Genomic DNA, 25,132 nt, shown 5'->3' on the forward strand with positions numbered 1-25,132 from the left:
AAGGGACTCGTTTCAAAGCCTCTCTTGTGTTCTTTGGTAGCACGTACAAGGACAGTGTTACAGACGTTACTGCTCTGCCTGTAATGGCTAAAGAAAAGGGCTTGACAGATTACTGGGCTTGGGTTTTTTTAATTTTTATTTTTCCCCTCCTGTGTATGTGCTTTTGCTGAAGACGAGGAATTAGCGCTACTGATTTTTTTTGAAAGACTCTTGAGTGCCCATAACCCCAACTGACCTAGGCACTTTTGGAGACTTAGCCAGAATTTTCCAAGTTATTTTTAAATGCTGGAAGTCTTGCAGGGGTCTGGGAATGTTAAATGAATGATTATTTGCATCATAGAGCATAGGAGTCACAGCCCTGGACTGAGGCTCCATTGTGTTAGGTAGTGAATGCACATAGAACAAAATGACTGGTTCTGCTCTCGGTACCATGAAATTGGAGCGGAGTCAGCTCCCATCCCTCTTTTCTAATATATTTATACATGCTCAGTGTGATAGAGCAGTGTATCAAATCACAGATATGTTTTTTAATAGCAGTTGAAGTACAAATAAAGGTCAGATTTGTGTAGCGTGCATTTATTTAATGTCTTGAATGGCAGAGCACAGTAAACAGTATATGAATGCCTGGATGAAAAATAATTGTTCATGCTTGGAGTTGATAACAGTGACTATATGTATTTTTAGCTGTGTTTCTCTGTTATGTCCAGGCCTCTGGTCAGTGCTGCATTGCCATTACCAGATGACTTGCATTTAGTGTGCTCCTTTGATCGCTTTGTCAGCGTGACATCTGGCTAGTTTCCCTTTGCCAGGGTCCCAGGATCATGGTGAAGTTCTTACAGTTACTTGTATCTATCTTTTCACTTTACAATTAGCCTGAGAAAAGAATGATTCCTCCCCTCTCTGCAGATATGGGTTTATTTGGGGGTTTGGGTTTTTTTGCCTTCTTCCAAGGGGCAGACAGGCAAATTCAGCCCTACACCAGTGATGTCAGGTTCTCTACAGGCTGTCACAAAGCCCTTATCCCTGCTGGTTTTGAGCACCTTGGGATAATCCATGAAGTTGCAGTGCTAATGGTTCGTTTTGTAAATGTAGGAGGTGCTCAGTGTACAAGTTAGAGAAGATTGGTTACGACAGGATGCCTACAGTTGAGAAAAGACTGAAATCTGTTCCTGTGGGAGTTGTTCTGCACTTCTCTCCAAAAGCTGTCTCAGGTACAGGGAGAGGCTTTATTCTTCCAGCACAAAATCGATCTGTGACTGTGAAGTGTTTGACCATGATTAACATCGTGGAGCAATAAGGGTTTTTAAATTTTTTTTTTATTACTTTTAGCTATCTTGCAGCTAGCAAGCCCCTTGGAAGATAAGTAACTAGTCATCATGCTTGGGCTGCTATTCAGTAGGAAATAAGTACAGTTAGCTCAAAGTGCTCATAGTAGCCTGCATTGCTGGAGACTGTCATCTGCCATGGTAACCTGCAGTAACTGAAGTGTCAGTGCCCATGCCTGGACAGCTGTTGAGAAATGTGTCTCTCACTGAAGCCAAACTGTTGTGGGACAGGATCTCTTTGCTAGCCAGCTGGTATCACACTTTAGTTCTAAGTGTTACTTTGAGGACTTCATGTCAGCAAGAAATTGGAGACCTGCACATCAAACCAAGCAGACCTGAGTGGGTACTTTAGCAATTGCAAGCTTTTTGAAAATATTTTTGTCTTGTGTCCAGTCCTGGCCCAGTCACAATCTGAACTTGTGACTAAACTCATTTATTTAGGGAAAATTATTTCTTTAACTGAAGAGCCCCAAATTGAAATATTTTAGCAAAAGCCTGAAACATGGGCATAGGTAGCACAAGAACCTGTGTCTCCTGTTTCCCACTGCAGGCCAACTTCTGTGGCCTGGCAAGTTTTTGACCAGTTCTGCCTTAGACATTCAACAATTTTGGCCAAGTGACTCATTGTTTGATATTTGTTGTTTGTATTGCTATAGCAGTTGAGGCTCTTAAGCTTTGGATTCAAGACCTTGTTGTGCCAGGTGCTGTAGGAACATGGGGAAAAAACCCAAGAAAAACAAAAAGGCCTTGTGAGGAAGAACATGCATTTCTGTATAACCCAAGACAACAGATGGCTACAGATGGGGGAGCACAAGGAACTGATGAGATAATACTGGCCTGTGCAGTGAGTAAGTGTCTTGGTACATCACTTCTACACAATCTAAACATTGCTGAGGTTTTATAGACACTATAGCAAAGGACAGTTTGAAGGAGGATGACTGAGTTATGGCAGAAGTATACAGTAACATCACAGCAAGTGAGAAAGGCAGCAGAGGAAAAAGAGGCATGCTGAAAATTATGCTTGAGGAAAGATGTTTGCTGCAAAATCTGGTTGGCATCGTAGATGCCGTGGTCATGTATGAGAGAGTACAGGTATGGAAGCAAAGTAGAGACAGAAAGTGTATTTATTGGAGCAGGGAGTGCAGAGCCAGTGGAGAAAAGAAACCAACAGGCAGGCTACGTATTCAGAGTCTTGACGTGGAACTTTCTTCTGGTGTTTTTACTGTTAGCAGCTCAAGGAAAAAGAAAGTGCTGTTTCTTTGGATCGTAACTTTTAACCATCATGTGACATGAGGGAACAGATGAGTGAAGCAGAATGTGTGTGTTCCTTTATTTGCAGTGCAGATGCCTCTGTATGGGGCAAAGGAAAAATGCTGCTTTTTGTAGCGTTGTTTATTTGAACTTCAGTTTAACAAAATTGGCCTGTGCAAAAACTTCAGCGAATGTCCTCTTTAAGTTGAAAGCTTGCAGAGCAAGATGCAAGTCAAATGCCAACCCCAGCAATTAGCACACATCCTTTCATGAGTGTTAAACTGTGCTTAATCTCTACTGGTCAGGTTCTTTTTCTCCTACACACTGTCTACAGCTAAAAATGTCAAGTTAAAGATGAACCAAAGATAGCAGCTGCCTAGTCCATGGTTTTTTCTGAAGCAGCTCGGTCTCTCCCCAATCATAGTTTGCTTCCCATGCAGCATGAGAGGAAACACAGCTGTCACGGCATCTGTTTGGGAAGTTCTTGCTGGCTTGAGGATGTCTAGGAGCCCAAGTGCTCATAGCCCACAGTGTAAAAGGTATTGCTTGGAGTGCAGCTTCCCCACGGTAAAAATAAAACCTTTAAAGGTGTGTTGCTGTTTGATAGGAATGTTTCTTACAAAGGAAGTGGAGAATCAAGAAGGCTTTTGTATCCTGTGTAACACAGCATGACGTGACTGCAGAACAAGAGAGGATGTATTTAAATAGGCTCCCCAGAAGGTTGCTGGAGAAATAGCTTCATAATAGGAAATGCATTGGTTGCTTCGGCATAAAATGATATCCCAGATGTGTTCTCTGCAGTAGAGACCCTTTTTAGCTGAACCATTTTTAGCTGTGTGGAAGGAGCCCAGTTCTTTATCTCGAAGGCTCTTTCGGCAATAAACTTTGGTCTTGCCACTAGAGGGGGACTGCAAGCCGTACACTGTACGTCCGTCCTGCTGGGCTTCGCCAGCCACCTCTCAGTGCTAACACCAGCCCAGCAACTCCAGCAGCAGGACCCTCTCTGCTCTGTTGAGCTCTGGGGTGTCACAGCACCCATAAAAGTCAGACCTTGCAGCCAAATAAACGTGAAGGGACGTGGACAAGGGGAGCCTGACTGCAATGTCCGTGTGCTTCTCCAGTGATCTGGTTCTGCAGAATGTCATTTTTTTATTCCCACACAGCTACAAAAAGTGTCCTGAGCATGAATGGTGTTCAGCAAAAGCTGGTTAGGGTTTGTACAACCTCCCTGAGTCATGAAGAGGTGTGAATAACCCCTCTCTGTGCCTGGTTGAAGGAATGTAACAGCAGCATACCCAGCAGCACCATTAAACTGGTCAAAGATGAAATAGAAACATGAGTACGTCTAGATCCTGGGAGAAAAGTGGGGGCTTTAAGTATAGCAAACTCGCTTGTGTGCTGGGCCTGACCTACCTGTTTCTTGTCGCCTTGCAGGGCTTTTACCCATGTGTTCACCTTTGGCCCGACGTTCCGAGCAGAAAACTCGCAGAGTCGCCGGCACCTGGCGGAGTTCTATATGGTGGAGGCTGAGCTGTCTTTCACTGAAAGCCTCGAAGACATCATGCAGGTGGGCACTCCAAATGTCTGTGCTGCAGGACCGGTGCCAGAACTTCTTCCTCGTCCCTGAGCTGTGCTCACTGCCCTCAACTGAGGTCACAGCTCCTCTCGCCCTGTGTGAACTGGGTAGAGGTTGCACAGGGACTTCCCAAGGATCAGGGTTTGCTCAGCAGATGTGAGGCCACAGAGGGGATTTGGAAGGGAGCGTATAGGCACGAACGCAGCCCTCATCTGTATGGGAGGCTGCACAGTTGCTGTATTGCCAGGAAATGTGTAAATGTGCTTGACTGGTGCTAATGAAAGTGGTACTCTACCCTTCAAAACCTTCAACATCTCTCCAGTGAATCTGAGCGGTATTTATGCAGTGTGTCCCTTGGCGTGCTCTGTAAAGAGCGCCTTGAAACCTGCGTTGAAATCTCAAGCAGAAACAGTTCCTGGCATACACTATCCACTGTGGCTTTAGCAGAAGACTGAAAGAAATCCTTAGTCAGCTAGCTTCTGATTTTTCAGGATTGACCTCTCAGTTGCAGTTTAACCACATGATGGATGCTAATGCATCTTACTAGTCTCAGCATAAGCCAGTTTATGCCTAGTAGGACTTGGAAGTAAACATCCACACACACTCTCATATATCAGATAAGCTCCTTGGAAAGCTATTGGAGAAATAGCCTTAAAAAGAAAAAGACCAGAGGCACTGGCTACAGATTTATAAAATAATATCCAGGTGGTGGTTTCTTCAGCCTGGATCATCTACAGTCTGCTGAGTCAGTATGGCCTGACAGCAGAGCTGACATACTCTGTCTCTTGTGTGTGCTGCTTCTGCATCTTGGATGTCTGGATGGCAGTGGGCTGTGTGGACTGACCCATTGGGAATCCCTGTGCTCTGTCATTAATAGCATCCCACTCTTTCTTTTCTCTCTCCATTTCTCCAGAACAACTTTGTGTATTCTTAGAGCAAAGCATATGTATATGTTTGCGCCTTACTTCCTGAGCCTGCTGTTTCTCTAGGTAATCAGGACCTGATTGAAACTTTAACTGCTTTTATCTAGTATAATAAGCAGGGTCTTCTGTTAAGTGGTGTTTGACCCCTTGAACACAGCAGGAACGTATCTATACTCTTGTGCTGAGAACACTAATTTCTTGGCTTTTGAAGTATAGACAGCCAGTTCAGACGATTCAGAGAATCAGATTTGAGAATGGTTCTGGAATGTGTAGGGCTTTTGTTTGTAGGGAAAGGAGGAACCCTTCTTGGCTTGGCTTTTGTTGTTGCTAAACATCTTGTGAAGTCTCAGCTTGTGCTCTCCTCTTTCGCTTCTTCCCTCTGTCCCGAAGTCTATGTTGTAGGGACAGATGCTTGTCGGAAACTCTCCTAGCAGCCATCATTTTGCATTCCTCATAGCAAGTCTACATTGCAACATGCTTACTTTTGTGATGTTCTCATTTGCAGAAGTGGAGTTCCTGTTTTGTTTATTTTTAAATCATTGGGCAATCTCTCTTTAAAAAAAAAAAAAAACACAACCAAAACTGACAGCTGCTCTAAAGCCTAAGTTAAGTTTCTTTTTCCCCACGTAACTGACCTAAATTCAGTGTTCTCTCATATATCTGCCCGTTGGGCAGTTTGTCTGTTTGTCGTCATCTGCAAGTTCTTTGTTCAGTGCAAAACGCCCAGTTGAAAGCCTTGGGGGCTCTTGGCCAGGGTTAGCATCTGAACTTTGTCCTCACATAAAGAGCTGGATTGTTTAAAATTTATTTTTAAAATTGGTATTCAACATTTGGACTGAATACCTCTTCAGCAAGTTAGTGTGCTGGGAATGCTCAGCTTCTTCAGGGACATCTTGAAGTATTTGCTTATAGACCATTAAAAAAGAGCCTTGCTACAAAGATGTACGTGTTTACCATTCACTGATGAGGCTTGAGATCTTTCTCTCGGTCAAAGCTCCAAAAGAAACATAGCTTTCCTTACAAAATAAAAAGAAGAAGATTTAGTAACAAAGCTACATGTATTTGGGAGCAAAGGGCCTGAAATCTTAGAGCAACGACTTTTTTTCCCACTGTAATTGCACAGAGTAGTGCTCAGTTATTCCTAAATTAGTAGCACAGTTCTTGTGAAGTCTTACGCGTCTTGATCACGCAATTTAAATTTCTGTTCTGTGCCAAAATGTGTTTTAGTGCTCCAAAGAAGCTTAAACTCTCACAATACTGGTTTCACAATACTTTCTGCGGAAAGTCCCATGTGCTCAGTGCAGTACTCCACGCTGGCTGGCTGGCTGATAGTTTACTACTTCAGTGTACAGGGTATATGTAAGTGCATCTAAGGAGAGGCCTCTGTGGCCTCTTTGCATAAGAGTCTAGTCAAGAAGTTGAGTCAAGTTGCCCCAAAGCACTCTTCCTCCAAACTGGATGAGAAAGAGGGGGAGTTAGAAGAAGGTCAGGTAAGACAGTGGAAGGGGTCTGATTTGTATGGAAGTGTCTGGACTCACTAGAGCCGTTGCCCCTCTAGTCCCTGAATTGGAGGTCCAAGGTCTCCAGTCTCATCTGTCATCTGAGATGCCTGCTGCCACCCTCTCCCTCTCTCTTCAGTGCTGTGTCATGTAGCCGTATTTGTAGATCGTTGTCTTCTATTTTTCATTCCACTGTCTTAGTAGTGCAGTGGATTTAAAGGATCCCACTTCACTTGTGATGCTAATGGGGTCTCAAAGAGGCCATATGATGCAGTCATTATTGAATTTCATCAAATGCACATACAAAACCATGCTAAAAAACCCATTATTTAGGCTGTAAAGTTAGGATATGCCGGAAGGAAGTTTTCCTGAGGGCATTTTTGGGAGTTTATGCATATTGTTAGTCTTCCTTAACAAGAGCACATCCTAGCACCACTGTCTCTTTAAGAGATGGAGAATACATCTCTTTAAGATGGAGAGTACAATTTAACACACAGTATTTGAGCTCTGTCCTGAGGGCAGAAGTATTGTCTTCCACTGGTTATGTACTTCATCAAAATTAATTTGCTGTCATTACAGCCCAGTGACATGGAGCATTATTACCTCTGTTTTACAGAAGGGAATTCAGGCATGAAATGAAATCAACAGTGGCACTGATTTTTGGATGTCAGTTTCAGGGACCTTAGATCCGAAACACGGGTGTGGTTTGATTTCCAGAATAGTTTGCACTCGGAGTACTTTCTGTCTTCAGTGCCAAGGCTAAGACAGTTGGGCAAATCTGACTGCAGTCTCAAGGGAACAAACACCGGTAATCACATGGGAAAGGTTTGTTCCAAGTGTCTTGCGCAGAGTTCTTTAGAAACACTGGGGTATCTGCAGGGCTGTGGGTTCCTTCTCTGAAGTGGTGTACAGCTGCCATAGCTGAGGCTCCATCAGCATTTATTGTTCAGCTTCGATGGCCAGCGAAGCAGTGGTCTGACAGAGAAGAGTCTCCTTCTTTTCATAACAACAGCATCCCTCCAGAGTGAGTCCTGAGCTGTTGGTTATATAGCTGAGAGAGGATACTTTATGACCAAGAACAGATGCAAATCTCCCCTCTGTGTGTGTGTGTATGTGCACACACGTATGGTGTGTGTGAGCAAGCATGAAGGTACGCAGTAATGGTCCATTTGGTGACTGTTTCATATGTAAATGCCCTGTGATCTACACTGCATCCATATGCATACCCCAGGTGAATGCATAAACAAAAATCCTACTTGGCAGTTTTTGTGATTTTTCTGAAGGTGTCTTATGTAATAAAGATGATTATTTGAACCCTTCTTGCAGTGTAAAGCACCTTCAATTGCTGCTGCTGACATTTACTGCTGTTTTGTTGATGATTTCCTCTGTTTCAACTCTGGTCAAAATTTTATTTGATAAGAGGATAAGTTGCAGCATCAAAAGATCCAAGTTAAAATTAAACAATACAGTTGGGAGCTGCTTCTAATCAAAATTGGACAGTTAACCATTAAGTTCCACAGGAACATTGGGGAAGGACAAGATTGATACTGCTGAACTTCTTTGAAAGGTGAAAATCGAGAGAAAGTCTGGGAGCAATGAGGAAGAATGGAAATCTTTCACCTCCGTCTTACTCACCTGCCCTCCTACCAGCACAATTTCTACATTTCCATTATGAAGCAACCAAATTAAAGGGCTTTTGGACATCAGGAATCCAACCTCTGAGATGAGCTACTTGCTTCGATTCCAATGGCTTTTTCCCTCTGTAAGACTCCTATCAAACATGTTTCTTTCAGGATATGTTCAAACCAGTCACTTCTCCTGTATCTCCAGCTTGTGTTCCCTCAAACCAGCAAACCAGTGGTTATGCTTCTCCACTCATTTTTCATATAGCCTACTTTCCAGTTCTTCATTGTATTATCTGCTTAAAGCCATAACTTCTCAGTTGGAGAGCTTTTTCCCTCCTTTTTCTTTTTTCCCTCCACTTTTCGTGCCTAGTACACATTTGGCATAAATAAGAGCAGCGAGGAGGCCAATGCATGACCCACGTGTCTGTCTTTTTTTGCCAGGATAAAACCTCAAGTTTCAAACCTGGAAATATTTCTCAGATTGTTTTTCCCATACCACCCACATCTTTTTTCCACAAGAGGAAGCTGCTTATGTTGAATGCTGTGGGAACCTAATTGTTACTTTATCGCACAGTGAGGAAAAAAAGTGCTAATTAAACAACATGCTTTTCTGAAACCAGATGATACTTTCATTTTCTGGAAAGAGGAAGCTTAATGTAAAATCCCTTCAACTCTGCCTGGTGAAACCAGATGAATTGCCAAGTAGTTTTCTAATTTCATTTGCATAAGCCTTTTTCTAGCTACTTTGAAGAAAGTTCAAAGCTGACTGTTTGGTTATTTGCCACTCAGCAGCAGGAATGCTAGCTTTTCATTTCCTCTGTGTTTGAGTACCAGTAGGGGTAAAATTGTTCATCTGCATATGATAATGCTGTTCCTTTATTTGGATCTTACCTTTTTAAAAAGAGGGCCCAGATTGATGCAGGGGTCTGGAGGCTCTTTAGCTCCAGAGGAGTCAAAATGGACTGATTTACCACCTTCTCTAGGCTGGTGGGATGCAGAGGTTGTTCATCAGTGCAGAGCAGTGTTTCAGCAGTTTGGGAGACTTGATGAAGGATGTTCTGCTAAACATGAGAGTTTGAACATCGTGCCCAAAATATTGTCTTGGCTATGTCAGTTGCCCAGCTTCTTCTTTTCTGTGCCTTTTGTTCCTCTTACCCTTTAAGATCTGGTTCCTTGCAAGGCAGAGACCTGCTCCTTCCTCCGATCTGCTGACTGAACATCAGGTTCATCTTTTCACAGTTAGTCTCTTCTGGGCTTTGTGGTGTCTAGGGACTTGCTACTCGCCTAGATATTATCGGTGGATACTTCACTTCTCTCAACTCTACAATTAATGAAGCAGTTGTTGTGCTCACAGGAAAAAAAACAGGAATGTGCCAGGACTTTCAAAGGTGCTTTTTGTTGCAAAAACCCTGGTCCCATCCCAGGCTGAGATGATATGCAGCCCAGCTGCATTGCTTTGTTCCTTACAAAGGAGATGAGAATAAGGAAGGTGATTTTGAAGAAGAGTTGGGACCATCAGTACTACACGGGTATCAACTACCTCCTTTGTACAGGCGTAAGACTACAAGGAGTCATGGGAACTCTTAATCTGCACAACAGCAAGTGTCTTGGATGGTCTGCTTTGCTTAACCAAAAGAGAAAAGTACTCATAAAATGGGTTGATCAAAATGCAGTGGCATCCCACATGGGGGCTTTTTTTTGTTTAGAACCAAAATGGCATTTTAATTTCTTCATGGGTAAGGCCTATTTTACTGGATAAGTGTATCCAAATTGGATGATAATGTCATTTAGTTAATCCACAGTAGTTTAGGGAAATGAAACCACATCTTTTTTCAGTTTCTCAAACATCCCTGCGTTGATGGGTCTTCCGCTTTAGCTCTCTACTCATCTCTGTACAAGTTCTCTTTGCTTTGCTCTTACTGCGCAGAGTCTCTCTAGCTGGGATCTGTTTGATGGGCTGGCTCTACACAGTACGCATTTATTCTCTCCTTTAGTTCTGCCTCTTCTAACAACAAAGTAGAAAAACAGAATCGCTCATTACAGGACAGATACCTCACTAATAATTAATCTGAGACCAGTCACCACAAATGGTTGTAATGTGTGTGTTTGTGGCTGACCAGGGCTACTGTTTGAATGTTTTAGCTGTGTTTTTTTCACTGGAGATACCTGACTGAAGGTACTGAGGCCATCAGCAGACACTGAAACCCTAAACCCGTAGCAGAAATACAGGTTCCACTCCTCTTCAGCTACTGAGCAAGCCTGCTAATTAGGAGCGTTAACAAGCTGGTACCCTCTTATGCAGTCTAACCATGCAGGACAGAAGCTCCTTCTGTACCCTTTGGCGGATGTGTACTGTGTTTTATTTACAGTCTGGGGCATCTAAGCAGTGTTAATTTCTCATGCACTCCTGTTTTCTCTATTAGGTTATGGAAGATCTTTTCAAGACAGTGACAAGCACTGTGTTCTCCAAATGTCCTCGTGATGTTGAGCTTTTTCATAAATACATAGCTCCTGCCCAGAAGGTAATAAATGTGACAGGAAAGAACTGCAATCCTGTTATGCATTTTGGGGGCTCTTGGCTATAGGAAGGCTTAGGTTTTATTTTTTTACTGTGTTGTCCTGTGTTAAAAAACTGTGAAGAGCTAAAAGTTGGCCGGAGCTTAAGCAATTGTTCAGATGAACAGAGAGAACACACAACTTTTTGTAGCTGGTAGTAAGTGTGGTAGAACTGTAGCTGTCACATCATCTAGCAGCCTCTGAATCATCAGCTCCAGTAATCGGGTACCCTTTTAGCACTGAATGGCCGGGAGTAGATTTTGACCCATATCTAGATCACAATGCAGACCTACAAATAAAACTTAGAGGGAGGTAGCTTTTCTAAGTTCTCTCTGGGCCCCTGAACCCTTAAGAGTAGCTTTATGGTTGTTTTTTTTTTTCTTGTTTTGACCAAGGACAGGTTGGCAAAAACACTGAAGAACAAATTTGTGATGTAAGTACTTCTATTTCAAAATTATCTGCAAGAGGGCTTTTGGGGGAAAGAGTTCCTATTTTGTATATGTTCTTTTTCTTTCCCAACTCAATGTCTTCTGGGTTAGCATAATGTCTCCAAAAGAGCATGAATTGCAGTTCCCTTTGTACTGTTTGTCAGTTGCCCTTTCATATCTGCATGAGACTGGCATCTGAATCTGCTGGCCTTTGGCTTTTGCTTCCCTGGACAAGATCCTCTTTCTGTAAGGCTATCCTCCTTCCAGTATGTACTTGCACAGTGGTTTGCTCGCTGTCTTGCTTGGGTTTGGCTTTGGTGCTCTGCCTTCCTTCAGACTTCCACTCCGATGGCTCCCTTTTAATGAAGCTATTTTTTGATATTTAAAAATCTCAAAATTGGTTTTGTATTCCTGATTGCTTGTGCAAGTCCTTTTCCCAGTTCTCTGTGTGCTAAAGAACTGAAGGCTTTTGGTTTCCCTCCTTGGCCCCCAAGAATACATCCTCTTCCCTACTTTTGCCTGTCTCTTCAAACAGTGGTGCTCTCCATTCATCCCACAGAACATTGTAGGGCTGCTTAGCCCAGCACTGGTTTTCCTGTTAAGCAGCTACAGCCACGCTTGGGCAACAGGATCGTGATAGAGCCCTGCGCCTCGTGCCTGCATAAGCACCGTGGGGGACATCAGTGAAGTCACTGTCTGCCCATTTAAGTCCTTCTCTCTTTGGACCTAACTGATATTTCTGAGAGGACAAAGTTGCACTCAGCTTCTCCTATGGTCCAAGGCAAAAGAGAGTGAGTCAGCCTCTCTCTCTCTTCTCTGTTTCTCTCTTCATCAGCTGCTGGCAGATCTGGGGCATTCCTGGCTTACACACATCAGTTACATGCGTTGAACTTGTGCCAGTGATCTACCTCATTTGGACCATGGTGTCTCATAATCGAAACACATGGAGCAATATATTCCTTCTTGAGGTATTTCCTCCAGAAGCCTTCCCTGTATTAGTGAAACCTTGTAGCTGGGTGTAAAGAGCTCGTTCTCTTGAGGGAATTTGGTTTATAATTGGATTTAGCCAATGATACAGAGAGATAAAATTATTGTGACCAGGTTATTCTTTCTTCTCTCTGTCCACAATATTAGCTTGGTATGTGGAAAACTTGTCAGCAAAAGTATCTTCCATTGAGTCTTGATTTTCCAGTTGTCAAACCTGCAGCATCTTTCACTGCACTTTTTCTGTTTGCTCTGCCATGATGCTGTTCTTTTGTATTGGTGGAAGTCAGTGGAGAATCTGCTTTCAGATCTGTCAGAGGAGTAGAGAAACATTGCTGCAAATAAATCTCACAATTTTTGCAGAGTAAAATGAAAATGTTTGAGCTACAAGCCCTTTGCTTTCTGGGCTGTTATTTTTGCCTAACAACAACCTGAACGGTAGAGCTATGCTGATGAGGGCATATTGTTTTCTTAAAAAAAATCCACAAATCTCTGTGAAGCAATTTTCTGCAGAGCTCACTTCTGACTGAAATGCAACATTGCAATAATGCAAAAGTGTCTTGAGAGCTTAGCATTTCCTGCCCTGCATGTAGCTGAAGCACAGGAAAACATAGGGTTCTTGCTGTATAAAATGGTTTTTGGTTTCATTCCAAAGAAGCATTGCTGGGAAGTCTGACATCACAGCACAAGTTGGCATGGTGGTGGGGAAATGCCTCCTTAATTTTCCAGTACGGCACTTAGCCAGAAAACTTTCTTGTTAATCCTTTCACAGTTATCTTAAAGAGTTTTTTTTTTCTTTTGCAGAATTTCCTACAATGAAGCAATGGAAATTTTGAAGCAAGCTTCTCAAACTTTCACTTTCAAGCCAGAGGTAGGTAGTTGTGTGGCAGCTTGTCCCTATGCCTGTTCATGCACACAGCCAGCCTGAACTTTGTAGATCTCATTTCGCTCTTTCTGATACAAGAGTTGTTACTTCACACAGGTTATCTGCCTCCTGGGGTGTTTGCTCAGTTGTAACCCAGGTACGACTTTTGCCCTTTGGGGAAGAAACGGAAGCAATATAAGGAGTGAGTTCTGTAGCAAAGAACATGTAACGTTTGCAGGGAAGGAAGTGATGAGTTTGCTGTTGAAGGACCAAGGCTTTGGCAAAAGTGCTTCTCTTTACTGTATGTGAGTAGTGCCAAATATGTTGCATATTCAGTAGCAGTCAAGTAAGGAGAGTTGCTGTAACAGTCCTCAAATAAAGGAATAATACTAGGACAGCACCAAAAGTTTGACAAGGACTAATAAGCCAAAACCACATCAAAATACCGTGTAATCTAGATCTAGGTAAAGGCAATCCCTTGTCTTTCCAAAGCATAGATTTTGACCAGGAGAAAGAATCACATGCTAGTCTTTCTAACACTGTTAGATTATGGTTTTCTGAAAGTCATATTTTGCCCAATCTCAAACACACACACCAGTAGGGAGAGCATTCATGGTGGTGCTAATCTCATGTATATGTGTATACTGATTAATCTTTATCTCGTTCTGATGCTTTGAGGAAAATAACCCTCTGGCTGAAGCCACCTTTGTAGCCAGTTGGGTAACTGTCTTATCTCTGCCTACAGGTGGGTGTAGAACATCAAGTCCTCTATCAGTACTACCTTGATATGAGACAGCAAACTCGGGATATTTTCAGATGAGGAGAGTCTGCAGAATATCTGTTCCCCTCTTCCCGTTCCACTCCCCTGATATTCTTTGCACATCCTATAATGGACTGGAGGTCTCTAGTCAAAATCCACAGAATTTATAGCATTGCTGGAAGAAAGGAGAAGTGAAGGACATTACAAATGTCCAATGCTTCTGATAACAAAGAATTGTTTAATAGGATGCTGGGTTTTCTTAAATGAGAATTAATGTAGTGTGTAACAGGACACAGCAGGGAAGAGAGCAGTCAGCCTAGTAAAGCTGCTTTCTATATACCAAAGGTAATACTGAAATAAGGCTTTTTGCTGGGTTGAGTAAGCTGATTTTGGATAAGTGCCTATTTCCCCTAAGCTATGTGGAGTGTGATTTGGGGGATTTTGTTTGTTTGGGTTTTTTTCTGATTTGATACCAGATGGTTGGGCTTGATGCAGGGATGATCTGGCCCTGTTCTGTGGAAGTTAACCATGTTATTTTCATTGCTTTGCTCTGCCTTAAAACTCGTGAAACTCTTGTCTGCTTAGCAAATTTTCCCAGTGGCCTGTGTGAGAAGTTGCTGTGCTTGGTTTCATGTTATTCAAAGCTACACATCTCTCCTACGCAGCGATTTTTCTGTGGCTCTTGCCACAGGCAAAGTGCACCAAAGCAGCATCCCAGGTCCCTTTTGCTGTCTTTACAGTGGGGCTGTGACCTCCAAACGGAACATGAAAAGTACCTGGTGAAGCACTGTGGAGAGGTTCCCGTGTTTGTGATTAACTACCCATATGACCTCAAACCTTTCTACATGCGGGACAATGAAGATGGACCTCAACATACAGTAAGTCTGTAGGTCACACTTCCTCCTCTTTTTTGGCTACATATGTGTCTTACCCTACTGATAGATAGACAGATGAGAATAGTCTTCTGCTGGGCCTCTGGTCAAGAAGTCCAAGATAAGATGTGACCATCAGATGATCCTGTTCAGTTGTTTTCCTGTTGTGGAAGAAATCCCCAAAGCAGGAACAACATGAGGAGGATTCGGGAGCTAGGTAGTGTTAAGTTTTTGCTTAAGTCCTTTAAGATGGATTTGCCATAGTTTATTTCTTTTCCTGGTAGACTTCCGTACTACTATGTGAAATGCCTAAAATTGCAATGCTCCAAGCAGCCTGTGATACTCTTGTCATCCAAATCTAGCATCTATGTAATACTCAAATAGCAGATGGACACAAGACGTAGACTCTTCCTCCACAGGTCTCGTGCTTTGAAGGTGTGATTTCCCAATTGAAGTGAGACAACCTGAAACATTGCTTCTACCAAAAAGAGCGACTACCCCACCATGTGCCACTGTCACTTCACTGGCTTTAATTCTAGCAACGGTCCAGCTGTGGGATGGGAGAAGTAACTCTACAAAACAAAACAGAGAAGAAAAGCAGCCCAAACCTAACAGCATAGGGGATAACACTGGGATCCTAACACTTGGATCAGCACATCGGTGCCATTGATCCATTGGTATCATTACCACTAGAGCTGGCTCAAGGAATGGGGGCAGATGGAGTAAACACAAGTTACAAGCGTCAGAGCAGCTTAAACTCTAAGGGAATCAGGGCTTCAGGAAACTTGGCTGTGTGTCTTTGTCTCCTTGTGAGCTGCTGTTGGGTTCCTTATACCCTGCGCAGGCTTGCCTACATGCACAGGTTGTCACCAGAGTAACCTGGTGGGATTCAGTTCACACCACCTGCTGTAGATGTCCACAGTCTGGAACACCACTGCACTTATTTATGTTTTCTGTAGACTTACGGATGGTTATCATTGTAAAGTTCCCTCCTAGCCTTCTCTTGTCAACAAGGGGCTTTTCAAGCATTTGCAAATACTTACATAAGTGTCCTGGACTCAATAAAAGAATTACGGTAGCTTCTTACAAACAGACATCCAGTGTCAGCTGTACTTCTGCTGTAGACTGTATGGCTACATGGCATGGCTTATGTTAGGTTTCTTTCTTTTAAGGTTGCAGCTGTTGATCTCCTTGTACCAGGAATAGGCGAGTTGTGTGGAGGCAGCTTGAGAGAGGAGCGACTGCCCTTCCTTGAATCACGCTTACAGAGGTATGAAAAACCCACAGGTGCTGGGAGACTAGCCTGACCAAGAGAGTGTTTCAGCAGCCCTCAGTGGTTGGCAAGACAGAGGAGTGGAAGGGCAAGTAATGGTATTTAAAAGAAGCCTATTTTTGTCTTTGAGATACCTATTTCTCTGAGTAGGTGACTGCAAACTGGTGAAGAAGTTCTTGTGCTTCTGTTGTAGGTATGCAAACTGCCTCTCTGTTTTAGCTCATCAGAGAAGAAGAGTTTATTTTATGTTAGGAGGCCAGGGCAGTAGAATGCCTCAGCTCTGCTGGGACTATCTGGAACAGGGTCTGATGTGAGGCTCTTCATCCTTGAGCCTTTTCTTTGTAGCTTTTGTGGCTGAGGAGTGGATTGTGAAGGTGGAGATTGTCACGTAGACAGAGCTTGGATGTATTTGTCATCGCATTGTGTAACTGAGGAACTGCAATTTTGGTCAGAAGCTTTGCTAGCTGTGATGCAGCTGGCCTCAGTGGCATCATTTCAGAGAATATGGTTCTTTGCTAACAGTTTGGTGGGAAGCTTCACTGGAAGTACCTGGGACCTGTACTGTGTCATACAGGCTCCTTCCCTGCTGCTTTGTTCTGGATCATGTGACTTGGAGTGATTGTAGGCTAAATTCAGTGTCAGAATATCAAAGCTGCTGTTTAGTTAACAAGAATTGACATTATAGATCGGGTAATTCTCCATAGACAATTACTCCTCAGATCCTGTCTGACTGCTCAAAAAAACCTTTCATAACTCAGATGAGTCCATTTGGGCCAGTCGTACACTTGTGCAAAGTAATTTTGGAGGAGGATTAATCCCAGAGTAACAACCATTTGCATATTAGGAATTAATTTCTTGCTTAAATCAGCCACATGCTCACCGAGATATATCTAGTCAGTGGAGAAGAGCAAAATCCATTTCAGCATAATGAATCCAAAAGGCGCTGGGCAATTAAAATCACCAGAACATTGGTTCTCAATTTGTGGTGTAGGATGATATTATTCCCTGTGCTTCCTGCTACTCTCCCTGTGAACTCTCCCCAAGCAGGCATGCTTCAGCTGAAGCAAAGTACAATGTTGCCTGCTGCACTTTCACTTGAAATTTTTGCCAGTAAGATCTAGAGTCCACAGCCCTCAAGGTGTGGGGCTGGAGGAGAGGGGTCTGTGTGAAGGTTGAAGCCAGACTTTCTTGTTTGTCGGGAAAGTCATAGGAATTATTTCAAGCTACAAATGGGGTGTGTCTTCAGTGACCTTAAAGTACAGCTCTACACTGAAGATGACCTGGAAAAATAAGACCTCTTCACATGTTTTTCTCGATTTTGAGTACTCAGGATCTGATCTGCTGAGCCCAAATACTTTAAGGCTTTTAAATTCTACTTCCTGCAGACCCAGCATAGCTGAGAGAGATAAAGAACGGGGTTCTTGTCTCCTTATACACACTTCATACAATAGCTCCCCAAGTCCCAGTCAGGGACAGCTGCAATGCACTGAAGATGAGAGAAGTGGTCTCACTTTGCCTACACAGTTTTCTGTTCATGTTCAGAGAAATGGGAAAAAAAACTGACAACTTTGTTCTTGTTCTGCCAGGGCAGGGAAAGGAGAGAAGGTGCACTGGTGGCCATTAGAAAAAGACATATTTTATTTAGTAGCTTTATGGAAGTTGATAGACATTAATAAAGCTATAGGAGTTTAGTGTTTTTGTGGACTACGGAAGGGAAGCCACATAGCCGCACATGTGAAGAGATTTTGACTCACTCATAAATGAGGTTGGCTGCATGTCATTGTAAATTTAATATTCAGGCCTGTACTTCCCAAACATTCACAGATAGAGTACTGATATGCTTAAAGTTCAGAATATCCACAAGTCTTTGTATGAAGCTGGGATCAACCCTTTATGTTGAGAAAACAAAATTTGCATTTTAAGAAGCAGGTGGGGAATCTGTTCAAGATTGTCTACCAATTACCAGAGCTGATAGCCACTGATCATGTCTTCCCTTAATCTCCTGCCTTTCCTTTTTTGGACTCAGTTTAGTCATCAGACCCTCCCTTTTCTTGTAGCATTCTCCTCCAGTCAAGTGCTGCTTGTGTGGATTTCCTCTGTTCCTTTACTTACACAGGATTTTCTTTTTGTTCCACAGATTAGGACTCACAGATGCCTACCAATGGTAAGACACTATCTTAGTCTGCAAGCTCTACTTCTTTTGAGAGTATTTAAACAACTATTCCATTTTTTTGATCCGTTTTTGAGGGGACATTTCTTGGCCCAGTTGCCCTGCCATCAGTGCCAGTCTGAATGGAACAGCCAGTTCATTTAAAAAAAGTTTAATCTAATGCTACTTAGTTTGTCTTCCCAATTTGTCCACTCACAGCACAGGTCATTCCTTTCAGGATTGCATGAAGTGGATTAATTTACATAATGATTTTTGATATTAAATCATTAGGCTGTGTTCAAAGTTTAATAGACTCTGACCGCCATTGCATGACATAAACAGGTTGGAGAACCACAAGCAATTTGTGACCTTTAACAGCTCCATGAATAACTCCCTTCGCAATTGACAGGGCAATTGGGTCGAAAAATCTTAGCTAACAAAGCAGCTGAAGCAATTAAAACTGTTCTGTTAAGGAGACAGATCAACCTTTGAATTAATGGTTTAGCCTATTAAAATGGCAGAATGATCTTAGTGTTCCTCTTGACAAGTCTTTCTTGGTAGGTACTTTGTCATAGCTACTGAGAGGGTGATAGTGCAGACAATTTTAAATTTAGAAGAGTATATTCAAATACTCTGCAGTATTTGGATAGATCATTAGGGAGGCTGCCTTGAAAAAAAGCAGAGTGAGTGCAGGGTTCTTTACTCTCCTCTTGCCACAATATGAGATCACTTAGGAACAGCCCAGTGCATGGCAGGCCTTTACATCATCCATTTGCAAACAGGGCGAATTAAATGTCTTCCTTTACTGTTTGCATTTATGGGCCAGAATACACCATATCACTTCATCTGAGGGAAGGATTATCCTGAACAAGGATGATCAGTTGTGTGGTTAGATGCTGAGATATAGCCTGAGGAAGTCTGGTGTCCAGTGGCAGAGCTTTCCAGCACTAGTAAGATAACACAGCCCTGCCTCATGCTTCCCTCAACAGAGAAGATTAAGACATTGCCCGTCGCCCATTTGCATTTTCATGTGGTATGTAGCAATCACATTCTGGAAACCCTTTCTTCCTGTGATCTTGTTTGGGATACTCTTTCCTCCTCTATCCCCTCCACTCCATGCCATAGTAGGGTCTGGTATCCTAGGAAGTGCAGGATAGGAGTAATCCTGAATGCTTCTGGACTACAGTCCAAAATCTGCCAGAAAACAGGTAGGTGGTTTGCCAGCATCCATCTTTTCAGTGGAGGTGGCAGGAGAGACTGAAATTTATCTTCTCCAATTTAGTGATTGAATTTAGTCTCCAAAGCTGGCTCACAAACTCCTTGAAGAACAGTTGAGTCATTCCTTTTTAAAATATAATATTTTCTGACTTTAGAATGGGCAGCTGAGTGAGATGTGGTCCTTTTTGAAATTCTTAATATATATTGCCATATCTCAGTTTCTACCTGTTTTCTTCTCTCACTAAACATGAGGATATTGTGGGGACTGATTACTTCTAGGACAGCTTCAGGAGTGCCTTGTTTATGGGAGAATCATTGGGCAAAGAGGCAGATGATGATCTGAAGTACTGTTGTGCTTCTGCCTATTCCTACCTTTTAGAAAGCTTTTCAAAAAAAGTGGGTAAGGGGACATGGTCAAAGTCCTCTGAATCTTCCTCAGTTCACTACCATCTTTCCTGTTGTGCGGGTTTCTTTCCATAAAGAATATGAGTTGTAAAAGTATTTGTCTTGATTTTGTGGAGTTATTTTATTTTCACACTCCTTCCTTTAAACTGTAGATAGAAAAGAGCTCAGTGCTGTACATGCTGGTCTTGGCTAGACTTGGAGCGGTCTGTGGAAGCGAGGTGGGAAAGTCTGGTGATCAGAGTTAACTCTGGGAAGTCACTTGCTTTCTCTGTGACCAGGGAGTATTGCGTATATTGCCTTGTAAATGGGTGTCCTGATCCTATTCGCAGCCTCCAGGTGCCAGCTTAGCACGAGCAATAACAAAGCAGGTACTTTGTAATGACCAATGTGTCCCCACTACCATCAGCTTGAGCAGCATTTCAGACAGTCTTTCTACATGTAAGGCACCCATTTCCTCACTCTGATTATCATCATGTGCATTCAGCGGAGAAGATGGCCTCATACTGAATGAACCCTTTACAGTCCAGGTACCTTTCTGATCTTCTGATCTAACGCTGGTGAAAGTGCACGGTGGCAGAGCAGGTGTTACCTGCTGTCTTAGAATGGATATTACTGTGTTGTCTTGGCCTCGCTCCTGCTCTGGATGGAGACAATTGGGCTGTGTTGCGCTCTTTAATTTCTAATTTTCTTTGAAGTTTGAATGCCGGAGTGTTCTGTTGGGTCCTTGTGTGGCAAGGTAGAAAGGAGGAGTTGGACTTAAGGAACAGCAGCACTGGTGAGGCACTTGGAATCCACGGCCAGTGACAGCATTCCTATCATCCTTTAACCTCCTTCAGAGGCCAGCGAAAACCAGTGGCCCATCACTGTCCTTGGCAGTTGCCTGGTCCTATTACTTCTGCTTTGGGGAGTAACTGGAGCGCTGTGCTGGGCCACACAGAGGCAGGTGGAAAGTCAGTGCTAAAGCCAGCCAAAATGTGCCCAAACCCCATTTGTGTTAATGGGAGTGTTTTAGACTGACCTCCTTGAATGTTTTTTCTGTGGATTCCCAAAAAGTTGTAGCAGAGCAGAAGCTGCCTGAAACCAAAGACAGTATTTTACCCAGCATCAGAACCTGGTGATGCTTTGCATGTTTATTTCCTGAAACATTCAACAAAGTGGTCTTCCAAATGTCGTTTCAGTAGTAGTTTTTCATTGCTCTCATTTCTTTCCTTTTTTTTCCAGAAGGATATTCAACTTCATGGACTGAAATATCTTTGTTCTTTCAGCCTTACTTTTTTCAAACTGGCTGCAGAGGCTTCAGTATAACAAGAGGGTTACATAAAAGAGCAAGGTTATATTTGTTTTGAAAGGTGACCAAAAAGAATACATTCTGCTTATGAATGGTCACTAAGAAAGCACTGATCTTCATAGTGCCTTGCCGTGCAGCACAGGAGCTCGTGATGATCATAAAAGGGTATAGATTTTTAAAAGGATGAAAGGAAATGCTTTTCTAACTTGGCACATAACAAGCTCCTGGAATTCATTGCCAGGGGATGTTGTTGCAGCACATTCTTTAGTAAGATTCAAATCTCTGAAGAACTACCAGTCCTCCAGGTCCAGAGCATGACCTCTGGGGCTAGCTGGGGTCGCAGAAACTTATTTCCCCCCTGGAATAATGTTGCACAGTCCCCCAGTTGCCAATGGAGGGCTCAGCTCTTCTCTTAAGTATGAGCTACTAGGAGAAATAGCTAGACTACTTCATGTGTGTTTTTGAGGTGAGAAACATCCGACGTCTGAAGACTACTGAATGAAGAAAAACCTCAGGGAGCATTTTCCAGCCTAAAGGGAATTTTCTCTTCATCTGCAAGGAGTTACTTTTTCTTTCATCTAGGAAGAATGGAAAATTTCTCAATTCCTTTGCTGCTTCTAAGCACAGTCATCAGAAAGGATTCACAGTCTTGATCCTCAGCACGTTTAATTCAATGGACTTTTTCCATTAACTTTAATGGGTTGTGTTTTGCTCCTTTTGCCAAAATGGCTTCTCAGAGTGCTTTGAGATCTACAGATGAAAGCCCTGGATAAGCAAGGGTAGAATTTATTGTTATTGTTCATCTGGAAGAAGCGGAGTTATTTCATCTCCTTAAAATGACCATAAACTCTGTTGCCAGCAAAAGGGGGAAAAAGGATGCTAGGCTTAGTCTCAACTGTCTTTGCATAGGCTGAGACATGCCTATAGATGTCATCAGAAATGTTTGTGCTGTTATTTACATTGCTAGTTGCAGCTAGAGTTGTCACCAGCTGGTTTGCCAGTTCTGCTCAGAACTACTGAGCTGGTACAGATTGATCTGCCACAGCTAGCACCCATATCCCTCGCATTTACGAGGTCCTTCCTATTTCACAAGCCACCACCCTCAGCATCAGATCTGCCCATCATCCTCCTTGCAAACCCTTGAAAAGCTGCGAAGTGGAGCTCCCGGGGGCAGTTCCCAGTCTATTAGCAGAAACTCAAGTTCTTCTTGATGCAGTCTGTATGAAGTAGATAAAGATGAGGACCACCATGCTCTTGCACAGTCTAGTGTTCATATCCTAAGCATAATCTTCATCACGAGGTGTGGGGTGGACACAGCTGAGCCTTAGCAAGCCAAGCTAACACCCAGCAGTGCAAGTAGAAAGCACGTGGGTCCCAGGGATCAGAAAACATGGGTCCCACTCCTGAGCCTGCTGCTCAACTTGCAGTACAGGCATAACTGCACTTTGTGTGTCAGTGCTAGTAGGAAGAGGTAAGAAGTTCTACGATTCTATCACATTCTGCTTCTGGTTTTACTACTTGGGCAGTGGAGGGGAGGGGGGGAAAAACCCTGAAGATTGGATTGAGAGTAATAAATGGCTTCCCAAATTTTAACTACTGTTAATGAACTGCAAGGAAAAACAATATTTTATGGTATAAAAGGCATACTGTCAAACTGAGTCTGTCAGGACAGTCTCTTGCAGCCATAGAATTGGTTGGAGAGTATTTTTATTTTGCAAGTACAGCTGATCAGTGGCATTACTTTGCTTCACTTTGTTAAAATGTAGTCTTCAAGCCAACAAAATTCTGAAGTCCAAGCAAGTACACTTAAATATATATAATGTATATCTTACATATTAATATATATGAATATATATACACACAAATATTATTTTTCCTTGCAGTTCATTAACAGTAGTTAAAATCTGGTAATCCATTTATTACAATCAATCCAATCTTCAGGGTTTTTTCTGTAGTGTGTTTTCCCTTCCCCTCCACTGCCTGAATAGTAAAACTTATACATGTATTTATATTTAAGTGTACTTGATTTTTTTTTTTAAACTGCAATGATAAAATATTCATGCACAAAGATTAGAAGCGTGTAATAATACATCTGGAGTCACTCAATCCCTTACTAGTGCATTCATATAAAGAAGGATAACTTCGTGGCCTCAGTAAGCTCAGAAGTGGCCCCATAAATCAATGGAACCACTGCCATGTTTTTCACTCCTATTAAAATAAAACTGTTGGTGACAATTTATAGCTACAAATATAGTTCCTGTGTATCACATCAGCTACAGTCCAGCTGGGAAATGGGGTACTCTAAAGAAGGACCACCATAATCTTGTTGACACCCATATATTTGGAATATCTGCTTCGAAATGTTTTCTGTGCACAACAGGTGCTGTTCTCCAAAAGGAAATGTCTTGTTCCAGATCTCATTTTTGGAGCAGATATGTCCCAAGATTTTTCGCTGACTTACTGTGGAAATAAATGAATCAGTCTGTAAGAGTAATTGGGGAAAAAGTAACAAAAAGCCATCATAATTACCTTAAAATAAAAAAAAAAAAAAAAACACAAAAACAAACCCTGAAGGAATATTCAGTAGACAGCAAGACCGATTTAGGCTTCTGAAGGAATTACTGGAAATGAAATGACTTAGACTATTGAAAGGAAGACAGAAAATGAAAGAATTTATTGTAGGGCAGATTTCAGCACAAGCATGGCAAGGGCTAAACAAACACGAGCAGGCAACTCCATCTCCGACTGCGGAAATGCTTTGTGATTCTGTAGGAACCTGGATTTGTGCCTCTGCTAGGAATATTTTAGATACTAAAACTGACAAAGATGCTTTCAATATGAGCAGAGCTTTGGTGTTCAAGCTGTTCTTCATACCCAAATGAGTTCTTGCTCCTAAACAAAACAGGCTCTAGCATATTGGCAAAGCATAGCTATGCTGGTTTAAATGTGTTTGCACTTGGGATTTCTGCTAATACAATTCTGCCTGTCAAGGAGCCGCCGCACCTCCTCACACCCCTGACCAAGGCCATCTGTGTTGGCAGAAACCCACAGTGGTTAGGGTCAAAGGGAAGTAATTAAGATGGAAAGCAAAACCCTGGATAAAAAGCTCTCTGTAATTACATCAGCATAACTATGCTGCAAATGTAACTGTCTGTTTAAATTACAGGTATCTAGACCTCCGAAAATTCGGCTCAGTTCCTCATGGAGGCTTCGGAATGGGATTTGAACGCTACCTGCAGTACATCTTGGGAGTTGAGAGTATCAAAGATGTTATTCCTTTCCCCAGGTTTTCTCACTCCTGTCTCCTGTAGCTCAGCAGTTGACTCACGTGGAGAAAACTGCTAGTGTGATGATATGTATATAACGTATTAGGATATGACTAAGTGTGTTTTAATAGGAAATCGAGACAATTTTTATATCAGTGAAACTCTTGGTAAATTTAATACTGGCTTATTGAAAAATAATATTTGTCCTGGTGAGATGATGGAAGCACACTTGGCGGTTAATTTCATAGCAGTTCACGTCTTCAGTGCGCTGCAGGAGTACTAATAAATCCCACTTAACTAAAGGGTTAAGATTCTCGTGAGACTAGTACAAGCCATGGAAGTACTGAATAAGTGTTGTTGGGAGGTAGTGGGGGTTTTATGTGAAATATTAATAAGGAGGTGTGACCTAAAATGGACTGGGAGCCAGGACTGCTGTGAGGCTTTAATAGGCTTTAATTAAATGCCTGCACAGTGCTTTGAAGATTGAGTGTTATAAAATTGTGAAGTATTGTCATGGCTTTGATGCACTTGCTCTTACGAAATGGCTACTGTAAAGCATGATTCTCCCCACCCTGAGTTAGAAACAAATATTGTTTACCTTGGAAAAATCAGTCAAACCTAGGAAGGAAAAATGTGATATCGGAACTGCTGGAGTGAATTAGGTGAATGATGTTTGATTTTGTGAATCATCAATAAAGATGTACACTGGTTTTTGTAACTCTGTATGGTTTCTTCTTCTGTTATAAAACCACAGCACTCAGCATCATAGTGTTTCCTTCGCTATCTTTGGTAGATGTTTCCTTTTCCGTATACCCAAATTAGTTGCACAACTTCTGCCTGTTTTCTGTCTCCAAGAAAGCACATGCTCA

At 42.4% G+C, this 25,132-nt stretch overlaps 1 protein-coding gene across 2 annotated transcripts in view; it reads left to right on the forward strand.

The window, feature by feature from the left end:
- NARS2 (asparaginyl-tRNA synthetase 2, mitochondrial) overlaps positions 1-24,972 on the forward strand; it is a 52,611-nt gene extending 27,639 nt beyond the window's left edge. The window contains exons 7-14 of one of the 2 annotated variants that reach the window (XM_069808540.1): positions 4,011-4,143; positions 10,623-10,721; positions 11,151-11,188; positions 12,972-13,038; positions 14,533-14,670; positions 15,837-15,934; positions 18,075-18,101; positions 24,164-24,972. In XM_069808540.1, the coding sequence (XP_069664641.1) occupies positions 4,011-4,143; positions 10,623-10,721; positions 11,151-11,188; positions 12,972-13,038; positions 14,533-14,670; positions 15,837-15,934; positions 18,075-18,101; positions 24,164-24,308 (745 nt within the window). In that variant the 3' untranslated portion in view covers positions 24,309-24,972. Of the gene's footprint in view, positions 1-4,010; positions 4,144-10,622; positions 10,722-11,143; positions 11,189-12,971; positions 13,039-14,532; positions 14,671-15,836; positions 15,935-18,074; positions 18,102-24,163 lie in introns of both variants that reach the window. The other variant, XM_069808539.1, reaches the window with a different exon arrangement.
- Positions 24,973-25,132: the final 160 nt, after the last annotated feature.

This window comes from Haliaeetus albicilla, chromosome 20 (assembly GCF_947461875.1).
Source record: "Haliaeetus albicilla chromosome 20, bHalAlb1.1, whole genome shotgun sequence".
Classification (NCBI taxonomy): domain Eukaryota; kingdom Metazoa; phylum Chordata; class Aves; order Accipitriformes; family Accipitridae; genus Haliaeetus; species Haliaeetus albicilla.